Source organism: Sylvia atricapilla, chromosome 8, assembly GCF_009819655.1.
Source record: "Sylvia atricapilla isolate bSylAtr1 chromosome 8, bSylAtr1.pri, whole genome shotgun sequence".
Classification (NCBI taxonomy): domain Eukaryota; kingdom Metazoa; phylum Chordata; class Aves; order Passeriformes; family Sylviidae; genus Sylvia; species Sylvia atricapilla.
In genome coordinates, this window is record NC_089147.1 from 10969568 (window position 1) to 10983252 (window position 13685).

Consider the following 13685-nt stretch of genomic DNA (forward strand, 5'->3'; position numbering starts at 1 on the left):
TAGTAAACATCCTGCTCTTTTTTTGCTGTGTATAATTGTTCATTTTCTTTCACATAGATTCCATGCAATTTCAAGAAAAAAGTCTGAATATGAATTACTTCTTCCAAAAGTTTGATAATTATCCTGAGAAACTGTACTTTTACTTTTCCTCCCATTTCTACCACCCAGAACATTTATTTTGGATAATAAGTGAAAACTCTGAGTTCTGTCTTGTTGCACTTTTGTTTAAGATTCTCACTTTCAGAACACAAAAGCAGCAGATGCTAAAGGATATTTGATATTTACCTCAGACAGGTACAGTGCCACCAGCTGCAATGAAGTCAATCCCAGGCATTTTGCCAGAAAAAACAGATGAAGGAAAATTAGCAGTTTCTTACTAACCCTACCTGGTTTAAGCAGCTTCTATTCAAAGTTATTACTGAGTTCCAGGGGTTTAAGAGGGGTCTTCTTGCTGGAAGCATCAGTCCCCACCTGAGAACTGATGGACTAGTTTAAGTGCTTTGGATAAAACCAGCCATGCTCATTGAACAGTCTCAGCTGGTGGGTTTTAGGTGAAATAAGATGAGAACATCTGTAGGAAATGGAGGGATAAGAACATTGTGCAGAGAGATGGAGGTGAGCAGGTATGGATATTAATGTCCTTGGGACCAGCAGGTCACCTCTGCCCAGTCTGAGGTGCATTTGCTTTGTGATGTTCCTTACTCTTTGTTTCTTCACTTTGGATGTGTTATAAAACACAGACAAGAGTAAGAACCCTGAGATATTAAACAGAACAGTGGCACACAGATGCCAGGGCTGGCCAGGGGCAAGTGGCTTGGCTTGAAAGAGCTGGCTATGAAACCAAGTGTTCAGTGTGGGCCATCTGCCCAGGCTTGGCATAACTGTCTCCAGAATCACAAAATGGTTTGGGTTGGAAGGGACTTCAACAATCATCTCGTTCCAACTCCCCTGCCATGACCAGGGACACCTTCCTCCAAACCAGGTAGCTCAGCACCCATCCAGCCTGGACTGGAGCCCTGCCAGGGCTCATCATGTGAATTGTGCATTTGTCACTTATCCTCCAGGGAAAAAGTGCTCCTCTGGTGACCCTCTTTTCCCTGTATCCCTTTTGTCGCTCTGCTTGGGTCACCACAATTTTAGGCCAAAAGTTTTCTCTTGCTTTCACTAGGATTTACAACCCTTAGGGCCCAGTATTTGGGGCTGGGAAATGCTATTGTTTGTAATATGCTTACAGTGCAAGTGGCTTCTTTCTTTTTGTGCCATTGATTGATTAGTGGAGTTTGTCCAAGTAATTTTCCCTCTTGATATGTGCGCTTTACATCTCTAGCACAAAGTTGGTGTGGAGATTAACTAATTAATCTCATGAGATTCTTTAGTGAAAGGAATGCCTAACTGAGCAACAGAACAAAGCAGGGGCAATATGTATGAGCGCAGCTCATTCCAGATGTCTACAAAGCTGAGGATCTTTTTCTCCCCTAAGCAAGTAAGACTATAAGAATGTCTCAGCTTATTTTTTCTCTCTCTGTTCAGTAGAATGCAGAACATCTGTTGCAAAAGAATGGATAATTAATAATTGAAACTAGATTGCACTGTCCAAAATAAAGTGCCTATGGTACTTGTAGATTTCCTGAGTTTTTGCCTTTGTCTCTTTATTTCTTCTCAAAGTATAATAATCGGTCATTGTTACGAATTAGATTTTATTTCAGAATAGAAGTTTGTACTGTGTTTTACTTAAGTTTTGAGTAATATATTTTCAGGGTGGTTCTGGTGATAAAGCTTTTTATGTCAAGTGTAAAGGAAGAGAGAGCAGAGTGTAATAATAAATAAACAGAGAAAAGAGATTTTCCTTTCATGTGAGGTTACTAAATTAGACCCATTCTGTGGAATGAAGAGAGAAAAATCTAGAGGTTGATTTGAGGGAGATTTGAAAAACCAAGAAGCTTAATCTTTTCGTGTTCCTTCCCCCAGAACTGATTGCTCCAGAGCTCATGTTTATGCCTGTGATTAGGAGCTGAGCCTGACGAGTTCTATTTTCAGCACTGCTACGGGATCCCAGCGGGTGGAACTAACCTTGGTGCTTTGGGCTCACACAGCACTTCCAGCTTCCAAAGCTCTTGCTTAAGTTGAGATAGACTTTTAAGATAAAAGGAATGTAAAATTGAAGATTTTTTTGTTTATTCTAGAACTGTCATAACCCCAGGTATTTAAAATTAACACTGAATGAAAACTAAACAGTATCAGATTGGATAGGCCCAAAGAGTTTGTGGAATCTCCATCCTTGAAGTTATTTTAATATTGACAGCACAAGGTCCTGAGAATTTATCTGTACCTTTGAAGCTGGTTCAGTATGAAGCAGGAGTCTGAAATAAATGACATCTAGATGTCTTCATGTACTTAAATTAAGTAATTTAAATTATACATCACTGTTTAGTTCTAGATAAGGCAAAAGCAATTCAGAAATATCCTGTAGTAATCTATTAAGTTATATCAGTGAGAGGGTTTCTTTATTGTTTTTAGCATTACATTTTTATTTTTTGGTAAGGATGACACAAAGAAGAGCTTTTGTCCTTTTTCAGTCTTCATTAAAAGACTAGATGCACTAAGTCAGGTAAGGACCAAATGCAGAATCTTTATTTTCATTTAATTCTGGCTCAATGGAGATGGAAACTGGCCTTTAAAAACCTGAGATTTAAAAAGCTACACTAATCTTCAGTGACTCCTTTCTCCCCCCACCTCATCTTTTCTCATCCTTTGATGAATTATTACCTCAAAGCAAGAGTGTATATTTTGATAATTCACCCTGGCTGCTGGGATTGTGGCTGACTCTTGAGAAGGTGAAGGTCGACGTTTCTCTCTGTGCACAACCCAGCCCACGAGCAGTGACTCAGCAGCTCACAAAAACCCTGAGATGCCGCAACTTCTTCAGCTTTAATGGAGAGAAGAAAAAAAAAAAAAAAAAAAAAAAAAAAAAAAAAAAAAAAAAAAAAGCTGAAGCTATTCGGGTCTGATCCAAGGTGAGGCACTTTTGAAAACCGGGCTTTTGCCAGAGCTCAGCTGCAAAGGAAAAAGGCTGTAGGTGGGAATCTGTCCCCGGGATGGATGTCCCGGCATTGAGTAAAGAGAAGGGCTTGTGGGGGTGCACTGCCCTCTCTTGGATTTCGGTGGGAATAGGAACAGTCCCATCCCGATTGGGGCTTTCTGAGGTTTGCTGAGGTGATGTTTAGAGTAAGGAGGGATTGTTTCTATACGCTGTTGTCTCCTAGGAAAAATCTTCCCCCTGTGCCTCTGGACTTTCTGTGCACCCCCATTCGCATCAAGTAGGATTAACAGAGAGAAGAACTGAATCACATCTGCACAGGTGTCTCAGCCTCATGTTGGCTTTCCTTGAGTCTTTATTGCAGTGACCCAGCCCTATACCTGGGACTTCAGTGATATATAGCACACACCACCACATAAAATACTTCTAAGTTGTTGTTCATACATACACTCACGCCTTCTATCTAGTAAAACAACCACAGATGATTCCCACAGATAATAAAAACCACAGCTTTTATAGCTGCTTTATTCTACAGTCACTTTGGCCTGTTATGAACATCTTGAATAATACAGGTAAATGGATTTTTGTTTCCATCCACTAGCCAGCTTTTTATGTCAAACAACATTCATCAAGATGCCAAATGCGATTCTCAACAATTCTTTTATTAGGAATACTGTGCAATCTCAGCTTTCAGAAATATTGGCAGATGGTAATTTTTCTCTCTTAAAAGATAGTCCTTTGCCATCTAGTATTGTGGTGACAAGAAATTGTCTTATCATTCAGTGGGCACTAAATCTTTCATGGGTGCAAACAGGATGAATTCACTGTCTGAACCTTTTGCCACATCATTTCTCTTACATTTAAACAGCCAAGATTTGAGGAAGATGACTGTATCTTACCAGTTATGCAACTCCTGGGGTTTCTTGGAGGAAGTGATGATAGTTTCCACTGTGGATCTGGATTCAGTCTGAATCTGTCATGCCTAGTCACCATGACTGTGGTTTTATTTGGGGGTGGCTTGCAGTCTGTCACCTTCCGTATCAGCAAAGTGCAAGCTGATTGAATGAGTTTGGGTTATGCATCTTTGTAGGAATAAGAACTTCTTTCTTCTTAAGTCACTGAGTAATCGTAGCGAAACAACTGGTTCCTGACCTTTTCCTTGCATTAAAGAGGTCATTTCTACTTCTGCCACCATTCTGATCCAGGTCATCATTCAAAGGCAATATTCATTTTTTCTTCAGTGTTAGAAGCGTAATTCTGTCACTGAAATCTTTTCTTTCCTTACAAAATTGCTGCACTTTCTGAGTTAACAAGAACTTCTGGCAATGAAATACTCCACAATGCTTCAATTGAATTATTGGTGTATTATTTTAATGGTGTCTTAATGAAATTGCTCAGCAACTAACCTTGTCTTTTAGCTGGCATTAGATACAGATTCAAAACTGTCAGCTCTAGCTCATTTCATGTTTTCATTTAGGGGCTCATACTGTTACCCAATTTATTTGAAGCAGAAACTTGGGCCAAATTTTAGTGGCATTACTCATGTGCACAGTTCTAAAGCAGCTGATGTTAGCCCATGAAGAAAGATTTTTAAAATTTCACAGAGGCTTCAGTCTCCTCTTTCCCTGTTAATATCCAACTAAATGCTTATGTTACTTCTTTTGTAATTTTTGTCTCTTAATTTGTTTGCTTGTGCAAACATGTTGCTTCCAGCAACTCAGTCCTGTAAAAGGAATAGGTCTAATTTGCTTAACAGTGGCGTTGCATTTATTTCAGAATTTCATGACCAAAGCAGTTCCTTCCTTTGGATTGTTTCACTTTATATCTTATTCTAGGTCTTAAGAAAGCTTAAGCAATGAATGAGTTTAATTAATTAAAAGCAGAGCACGTTTCTTTGAATGAATGTGTGGAGTGCTGAAACTGAAGGACCAGATTCTCTCTTTACTCACACTCACACACAGTTGTACACACCAACTCAAACACTTAGACACACACTCTTATTCACTCTTGCACACTCTTACACACATTTACACACTCTTACTCTTCCACACTCACATTCACTTGAAAAAGGCAATCCAAATTCAGAAGTGTTGTGTAAAGTGGCAGAAATGACATTTCATTATGTTGGGATTCCACAGCATTGATCTTCTTGCTATCAGTCACCATGTGAAAAAAACAAACCCCACAACCCTCTGAAGTTATGCAACTGACATGTGGAGAAGCTGGGGAAAAAAATGAAGCTCTTTAGACAATTTAAGTAGGGAATGCCCTGCATTTTTTAGGAGTAGGACATTTTTGGTTTCTTTTGCTGATTTCCTTTTTTGCTGTATTCCGTGAGAAATATTGCTTGTTCTATGTGGGCCACCAGAGTTGAGTCTATGCATTAAGCTTGTGGTGGGGAAGGAAAGTGAAGGTTCTTCCAGTGGATTTGACCTGCTTTGCATGTTACCCCATTTCTGATCAGATATCTGTTGATACATCAGAAGTGAATGAAAAGATGTGACTCCACGAAATACATTTGTTGGATTTTTTTTTTTCACACGGTTCCATTTCTCTTGTCCTCTGCTCTTACCTAAGAGCAAAAAGCTGGTCCAAAATAAAAGACTGAGAGTCTTTTTCTGGACTCCTTTTACTAAGCCACTAAATCTAGCATTCACAGCAGATTTATGAGGTTCAGAATTTCACCTACAGAAGCAAAATCAGGGTCCCTTTGCCAAGAATTCCTGTGTTTCTTTGTGATGACAGGAATAATACATGTAATTGTCAATGGCAATGTCATCAGCAGAGTTAGCACTGAAAAAGGGGTGAAAAAAGTGTGGATTGTTTCAAGGTCTATAAATTATGTTTGGTTTCCATTTGTCATTTCTATGAAAAGCAAATCAGGTTTCTCCCTTTTTAGAAGGAGATGATTAATGGATGCCTTGCATTTGGTTGCAAAAGCCTGTGTCAACTGTATTGGCTTTTTTTTTTTACAGAGGAAAAAACCTATCCATCTGGAGCAATAGGAAGTGCAGTGTTTGCTTGCTCTGCCTGGTGTGAATAAGCAGATTCTGATCATTGCTGAACACTGATCTGAACAGAGAGCAATTACTCTTGCTGGGGAGAAGTAGTGTTTGCTCCTACTCACTCTTCACTTTGGTTTAACATAAGACCGTAACAATAAACCAGACCAGAGGCACTCTAAGGGCTTTTATTCCCACTACAAAGGGCTTTTGCTAGAAGTGAGAGGCAGGTGAATATAGCTCTTCTTATTCCTGAGTTAATAGCTTTATTTTGTAGTGGTGGAATCAGAGGTAGTTTAAAAACCGTCAGCGTGAAAATCATGGGCTTGAGTCTTCACATGGGCCCAACCAAGCTGATAAGTTTTTGTTGTGTATGTAGGTGGGGGTTGGTCATTTCTCTGAGGTAACAAGAATTAGGATGAGGGGAAATTGCCTCAAGTTGCACCAGAGGAAGTTTAGATCTTATACTAGGAAAAAATTCTTCACTGAAAGGGTAGCCAAGCATTGGAACAGGTTGCCCAGGGAAGTGGTGGAGTCACCATTTCTGGAAATGTTTGAAAAGTGTGCAGATGTGGTGATTAGGGACATGGTTTAGGAGTGGGCTTGGTAGTGTTAGACTAATGGTTGGACTTGATGATCTTGGAAGTATTTTCCAGCCCTTTATCCCATGAAAATTTCACATCCTTTGGCACAGGAACACCTCAAAAATCTTACTTGACTTCATGAGCTAGGTTGCCTTTCCCTACAGGCTCTAAAGACCTGGATAAATTTAAGGTATGATTTTCATATGCAAAAGTCATGTTGATTTCTCTGAGATATTTGGAATAAACTCATCCAAAACCCACTGTTAGCTGAGAAAGGAGTAATAACACTGTATTAGACACTGTAAAAGCAGTGCAGGATGATTGAGGAAGAAACTCACATTTTGGGAAATCCAGCATGCTTTGTACAATGAAGCCCAAAATGATAAAAATACTCTTTTTGTCTTAGGTATTCTTAGTTATTAAAGTTTATGACATCTAAACTTAGATTAATTTTGTTATTGTTTCTGGTTTTGGTTTTCATGCTTTTATTGTTCAACACATTTGTGTCTGGTTTTATTTTCTGTATAAGCAGCCACATAAACTCAGTGGGTAATAGACTACTTCAAAGTAGAAATTAGGTTAATTTATTTAAAAGGAAACTCTAAAGCGTACTTACTTTGTATTTCATACCTTGCAACAAAAAATGCATTAAAATTAATTGTACTTTCCCTCCTTTCTCATTTATATTCCAGGCAACTTAGGCAATAAAACTAAACTAACATGACTGCAACTACATTAGCATGTAGTGCAGCTCAGTAAAAGTGTGTTGTAGAACGAAATGGTTGATGTTGAGATGACATCTGCACTGTTGGCATTTCGGTGGTAGAGGGTCTGGCTTCAGACCGGTGCTAACGTGGTACTGTGATCTGAATGCCCAGAACAGCGGCTGGAAAACATTAGATAGAGTCCCAAGGTGTGTCACAGTCATTGAACACTTTGTGTTGGAAGGGACCTTAACGATCACTCAGTTCCAACCCCCTGCCATGGCCAGGGGATGTGATGGTTTAGTTTCCTTTAAAAGGAAGGCATTTCCTGTGCCCTGAGTCAGAACACAAGAACTTGCTACAGAGGTTTTCCCCAAAATTTTTGAGGGCAAATTTCAGAATCCTGGTGTGCTCTGAAAGGTTTATATGCACACAGCCTTTCCCTCTTGTTTTGACTTACTTTTCATACAGGTATCAATTTATTCTTCATATCCAATAAATGCTATCTTTTGGGCTTGTAACTCTGATTATTTACACACAGATATGTTGTAATGAAATTTGCTTTTCTTATCTTATAAAAACCCTGGTGCTGCGGCTGTGATGAGAGGAGTGACTGATAGTCGGCTCTAACTTGTTTTGCTTTATGACACGTGTGCAGAGTGATTAGCAGGACAAGGTACAACAGTGGAGCAGATAATGCTGAAAGCTGGTCTCATCGTTAGCAATCTGACTGGTGGATAGAGTCATCCATCAGCTCCCCACCCTCGCATAAATTCACCGATATTCAGCACCGCCCTGCCACATCTGAGGTGCTGTTAGTACTAGAAATAAAACTGGTGTGTCCTGCAGCACTTCTACCTACGGAACGGCTGGTTATCACAATGCAGAGCCAAGACTTTTGGAGACCAGAGACCCTGAAAACAAAGTGCTAATAGTCCAGGGTGGTAGTTAGCACATTAAAGGCAAAGTCGGTAGTGTTTGAAAGTCTTTTTAGGCACTTAACTTTTATTGATCGGGTGAAGTATTAGGTGCTTCAGTACCTCAGCAGTTTTCTCCCTCCATTCCCTTTTTAAGAAATGCAGATAAGAGCACTTTCACACTTCTGACAGAAAATGTGTTAAGGCAGTGATGAGCTTGGATGTGACAGTGATGAGGTCAGATGAGTTCCTTGCCCAGGTAGAAGGAAGTATGAGACTAGAGTGGATCTTGATTAACAACTTGCCTTAGAGGCACTATCCAAAGTCAGTGACAAGACTCTTATTAACTTCAAGGAGCTGGGATCAAGCCCATTGATTTGTGCTTATTTCTGCTCTAGTTGCTCTAGTCCAAATTAATGCTGTGCTGTGATATTTCCAAATACCAACATAAACAAAATCCACTCAAGAAGGAAGTAATAAAAATAGGAAAATCATAATGCTTGAATCACAGTACCAAATCAATAAATGTTAAACACAGGTACCTGATCCCAGAAATAAGTGTGATAAGACAAAGAAACCAACTGATAAGCATCAGAATTTTTGGCTTCAGAAGCTAATAGGCTACTTAGTGACAGTATCTTATATTTATATATATTGATAGTTTGATTATTAATCCTTTCTGTGTAACATTTATCAATCTTTAGTTTGGAGATCATGCTCATTATATGCTTGGAATATTTGAAGGTGTTAAATGAAGATAAAAATGTTTTAAAATGCACATGTTCATTACTAATTTCTAAAGTAAATCAGATATAATAGGAGATCCTAGCTTTATGCTACAATGGAAACATTACCCTATTTTATGTTAGTGATACAGTGGGGTTGTGTAACTGGTCTGAGATTTTTCAGGACCTGAAAGTTCAGGGGTTTTGCAGAACCCAAAACTTCTAAGTCAGAGGCCGAAGTATTATGCTATCAAGAAGGTTTCTAGGGACAGAAAAAAAGATTTGGCAGCTGCTCAATAATGAGGGACACATTCTGTGTAGATTATATGTGTATTTACACCTTGACATACAATAGTTCTTTAGCATCTGCTGTCTCACAGACACCAGATGCTATGCTTCCTTATAATTCCTAAGTAGCAAGTTAAGTTGTGTCTAACTGCCTGCCTAAATGAAGGAAGAGAAGGAAATGGAGTGTGTGATTTTTGCAGTGCTCAAACCCAGATAGAAATTTGTTCTGAGAAATGCCAGGTGTGGATACTTTCATTTCAGGCTTGTCTAAAAACAGATCAGTGTTTGCCATTTGCAAAGCAACTTAGAAAAAAATAAAATAAAAATGCTAATGATTCAAGCCTTTAATACCTCTCCAATGCAAATATTCTTTAAAACTTCTCATGTTTTAAAATCATGATGCCTTCTTCCCATTCCTTAGGGGTATTACTCTTTTGCTGAAATACTGGAACAGCCTCTTTTTACTACTCAGACCTGTATATTCTCTTGTGCAGAGACACGTGGGAGGAGTAACTCATTATTGCCGCTGGTTCAACAGCAACGCAGACCAGTTAATACCACAGCTGATGGGGTGGGGTAGCTACTACAGCTCTAAGCCGTGTAACTTTTGTCACGCCTAAACTGTCATTCCTGGACAAAGCTAGAAAGTAAATTTACTATGTAGAGATTCTACAAAATAGAACCAAATCTACAGTTCGCAGCACCATAGAAACTGGAGGAGGAAAGAACCCAGCACGTTATCAAATGTGTTCTTGTGCCAAAGCAAGACTGCTTGTTACAGACAGCCAGGTTATAATATTTTAGGCAGTGAAACTGCCTTCTCTGAATTTTCTGCCAGAATCTGGCAAAACCCACCATTAGAGATCAGTCTCTCTCCTCTCTCTGTGTTTTGAGTTTCTTTTCTTAGCACCTAACTTTTTGTATGCCTCTCCAATAGATCATTCTTGAAAACTCTAGCAACCCACTGTGTCTGCCAGGTAACTTCTGTGCTCTGGTGTTAAAATTTTCAGGTTTAATTTTTTAAATATATTAAGCACAACTTCATTTAGGTCTGGTTTAACTAGTGGTAAAGTCATTCTGTCTATTTGATCATATGTTATGTGTTTATATACACAGCTGAAACACACTGTTTTCATTACTGAAACATTGGCTGTAGTAGTTTTGACATTACATTGAAGCGTTTAGTAATAGTCATATATAATAAGCTTCTTTGAAGTTCCTAGCTGCTTGCTTAATTTTCCATCTGACTCCTCTTAATTTTCATCTCTCCCTTCCATATAGATTATGCTGCTGACTGATCCAGAAGTTGAAAGCAGCTTATTAATCAGTTCTGATGAAGGAGCCAGCTATCAAAAATACCGTCTGAACTTCTACATCCACAGTCTGCTCTTCCACCCCAAACAGGAAGACTGGATCTTAGCCTACAGCCAAGATCAGAAGGTAAGAGCTGTGGGTTTGTTTGCTTAGGGAGAATCCAGAGCTTCTCCATCTCTCTATGCAACTGCTGCAGAGCATTCAGGGCAGTCTTCGGGGCGATACCAGGACAGTCTTTGGAAATACCAGTTTGGTACTTCCAAGGAGAAAACATTGACCAAGCCTCAGTGTAAATGTCAAGGTAAAGGACATGGGTGTCTGCTGTGTTCCTGGGGCCTAGCCCTTTATTACTGATCTGGCAGTCTGTGTTTATTCATCCATCCTTTTGCCAGTATTGTGTGACAGGCAATGGACACAGAAGACAGCTAGGATCCTTCACAAACCTCTAATGAGGCTTTTGGCCTCTTATTTGACAATTCTCTTCTTCCAGTTTAGTATTAGCTCCAAGAACAGTATAAGACACTCCTTGTTCCTCTCTGGTTGGCATATTTTCAAGTAGTTTTTGATTCTGTAAGAGGAAAAAGTAGCAGTGAATCAATTTCCTTTGAAGTCCAGTTCCCTCAGTATGGGTAATCCATCAGCCAGATAAATATGCTGTGAGATTTGCCTTCATTTTTTGCTGCCCAACCTAACACAACAACACAGGACTATTTTGTGGAGAACTCATTGCTGGAATTTTTTGAAAATCGGACACATCAATACAAGTCAGTTTTCTTATGGTGAAGGACTTGATAGACCTCAATCTGTTTAGTTCAACAAAAAGCATATTGAGGGAAAACTATATTGTTGTGCATAAATATTTCTAGTGGGGGAAGACAAATCATAGGAGAAAACATTTCAATCTAGTGATAAAAACTTCTAACAAAAATTGATAGTTAGGAGTCAACAGCAGATAAACTCGGCTGTAAAGTAACTAGCCCTTGGAACAAACTGTTCAGAGAAATTGCAGATTTCATGTCCTAGCATTTGAAAGTTCTTGAATAAAACTGGAAAAAGACCAAAAGAGTTTTTTTGAGTTTCCAGCAAGGGTAAAAGAGTGAAATATCTTGACATTTAGCATATAGGATTTGCATAAAATAGTTTAGTGCTCTCCTTTTTGTTTTGTGTATGATAAGTCCATGAGAATAGGATGTATGAATAATTATAAGCTAACTATTAATAAGCTAAATATTGGCTGAATTGTTCAGGTTATACATTAATGTAAGGATCAACATAAAAGTTTGAAATCTGTGATGTTTTCTATCTGTGTAGTTAAATTAATTGTAAAATAATTAAACTACTAAGTTTCATTTTGCATAAATTAGGCTTGTTGTTACTCTTACTGTAAGCCTGAGAAAACAAAGGCATAAGGAAACTAAATAGGTAAGGTTGCAAAATGATTGTATTTAAATTTTTGGAATATTTTCTTCCTTCACTTTGCACTCAAAACCAGAATCCTTCCAGGACTGTAGCTTAATACCCTTTGCAACTGAGAAATGCATCTTGCCTCCTAATTCTTTCTGTAAAGTCAGTTGCATGCAATACTTTTCCATTTTGTAAAATGTACTATGGTCATACTGTGTTCAGAGGAATGTACAGATTAAATTATTTCTCTGTGTTCACTATGTAATTAGGCAAGGCCAGAATGTTTCCTTCCCCTGGTGACTGTTGTGTTCTCTGGACTGATGTGAAACAGAACAGAAGCTGGTCTCTGACGTCTTTTTAGGACCATTGGAATGAAAGTTACTGTGTTTAATAACAGGAGATTTATTACAAGAAGATCAATGAAAACTTTCAGTGAGAACTTTGTCAAATAAAAGTAGGATATAGTGGAAAATTCATTTCAATTTCTAGAGTATTCAGCCTGGTCAGGAAATAATTTGGCATTAGAGGCCATACAGCTAAGGCTTATTTAATTTATAATTGATGGCTACCAAGAAATATATAATGACTATTTGATAGGAAATGTCGACTCTTCCACAGAATCCTAAAAGACAATCTGGATATAAGAACAAAGGGTCTGTTTGTGTGTTAACATGAATTTATGGGGTTGGTGTTGGACTTTTGTGTATAAGGTGTTTGGGGAGAAAGGATGTAGGCTGTATTATAATTTTTTTAATGGAATTGATTAGTAAATTGAATAACTGTTGCTAATTCAATACTGTAGTTGCAAGACAAAAATCACAGCACAAAGTCTGTAGATCTGTACCAATTAACTCCAAAATAGAATTTTAAAAGTATATTGAATGGGTATGAGTCACAGCCCTGGTTTCTACTTTAAAGCCTAATGGATAAATTTTCTGACTTCAACAAGCTTTGCCCAAGAACTGAAGAGGGTAACCAGTGGGCAAAAAGTATTAATCAGTTTGGACTAAGTTAAATGTAACTCAAACTAAGGGTCAAGTTCAGCCTGTGGCTAAGTGTAAATGACTCCCATTGGTTTCATGTTTGTGTGTCCAAAGGCAGAATTTTCTCTGAGTAATTAAGAGGTCCTGCAGGTATTTAGATAATTGCAATGGGAGCTGAGGGGTGCTTTTCAACAAATGACACTGCTGTCAGCTATTTCCTGGTCTTGTGCTAAGGCTTTATTTAAGGGAAGAGAATACATTACTCCTTGGATTCCAGGGGCTGTGTGCATACTGACTCAAGAGCCACCCAAGGAGGCAAAGGAAACAGATCTGCATGGTAAGGAATTTACATTTCGTTGCCGATAACTTTGATGCCAGACTGAAGAGGCTGTGAGGGTTTTCTTGATGGGGACTTTGAAGAGTAAATTGGATTTTGACCGGTTAGGATTGGTGCGGTCATTTAATTTTGCTGTTGACTGGAGGGAGGTGGTAATCAAGTAGAAAACACTTTTACATCCTTCTAGCAAGGTGCTTGATTGTTGTCATCCATTTGCATCGTGTCATTGCAGCAAATGGGACAGAGAAAATCAGGTGGTGAATAGACCAAGAGCTGGAGAGACAGGAATCACATTGGATCTGGACTGTTTTGGTTCTCAGGAGTTGTCCATCCAATTGAGGATTAATGAGGGCAAAGCCAACAGTAGTGGATGCCTCTCATTGCTCAGTT

The 13685-nt window shown here is 38.7% G+C and overlaps 1 protein-coding gene across 1 annotated transcript in view; it reads left to right on the top strand.

The window, feature by feature from the left end:
- SORCS1 (sortilin related VPS10 domain containing receptor 1) overlaps positions 1–13685 on the top strand; it is a 262316-nt gene that overhangs the window by 145709 nt on the left and 102922 nt on the right. The window contains 1 exon segment of the mRNA XM_066323615.1: positions 10539–10697. Coding sequence (XP_066179712.1) covers positions 10539–10697 — 159 coding nt within the window.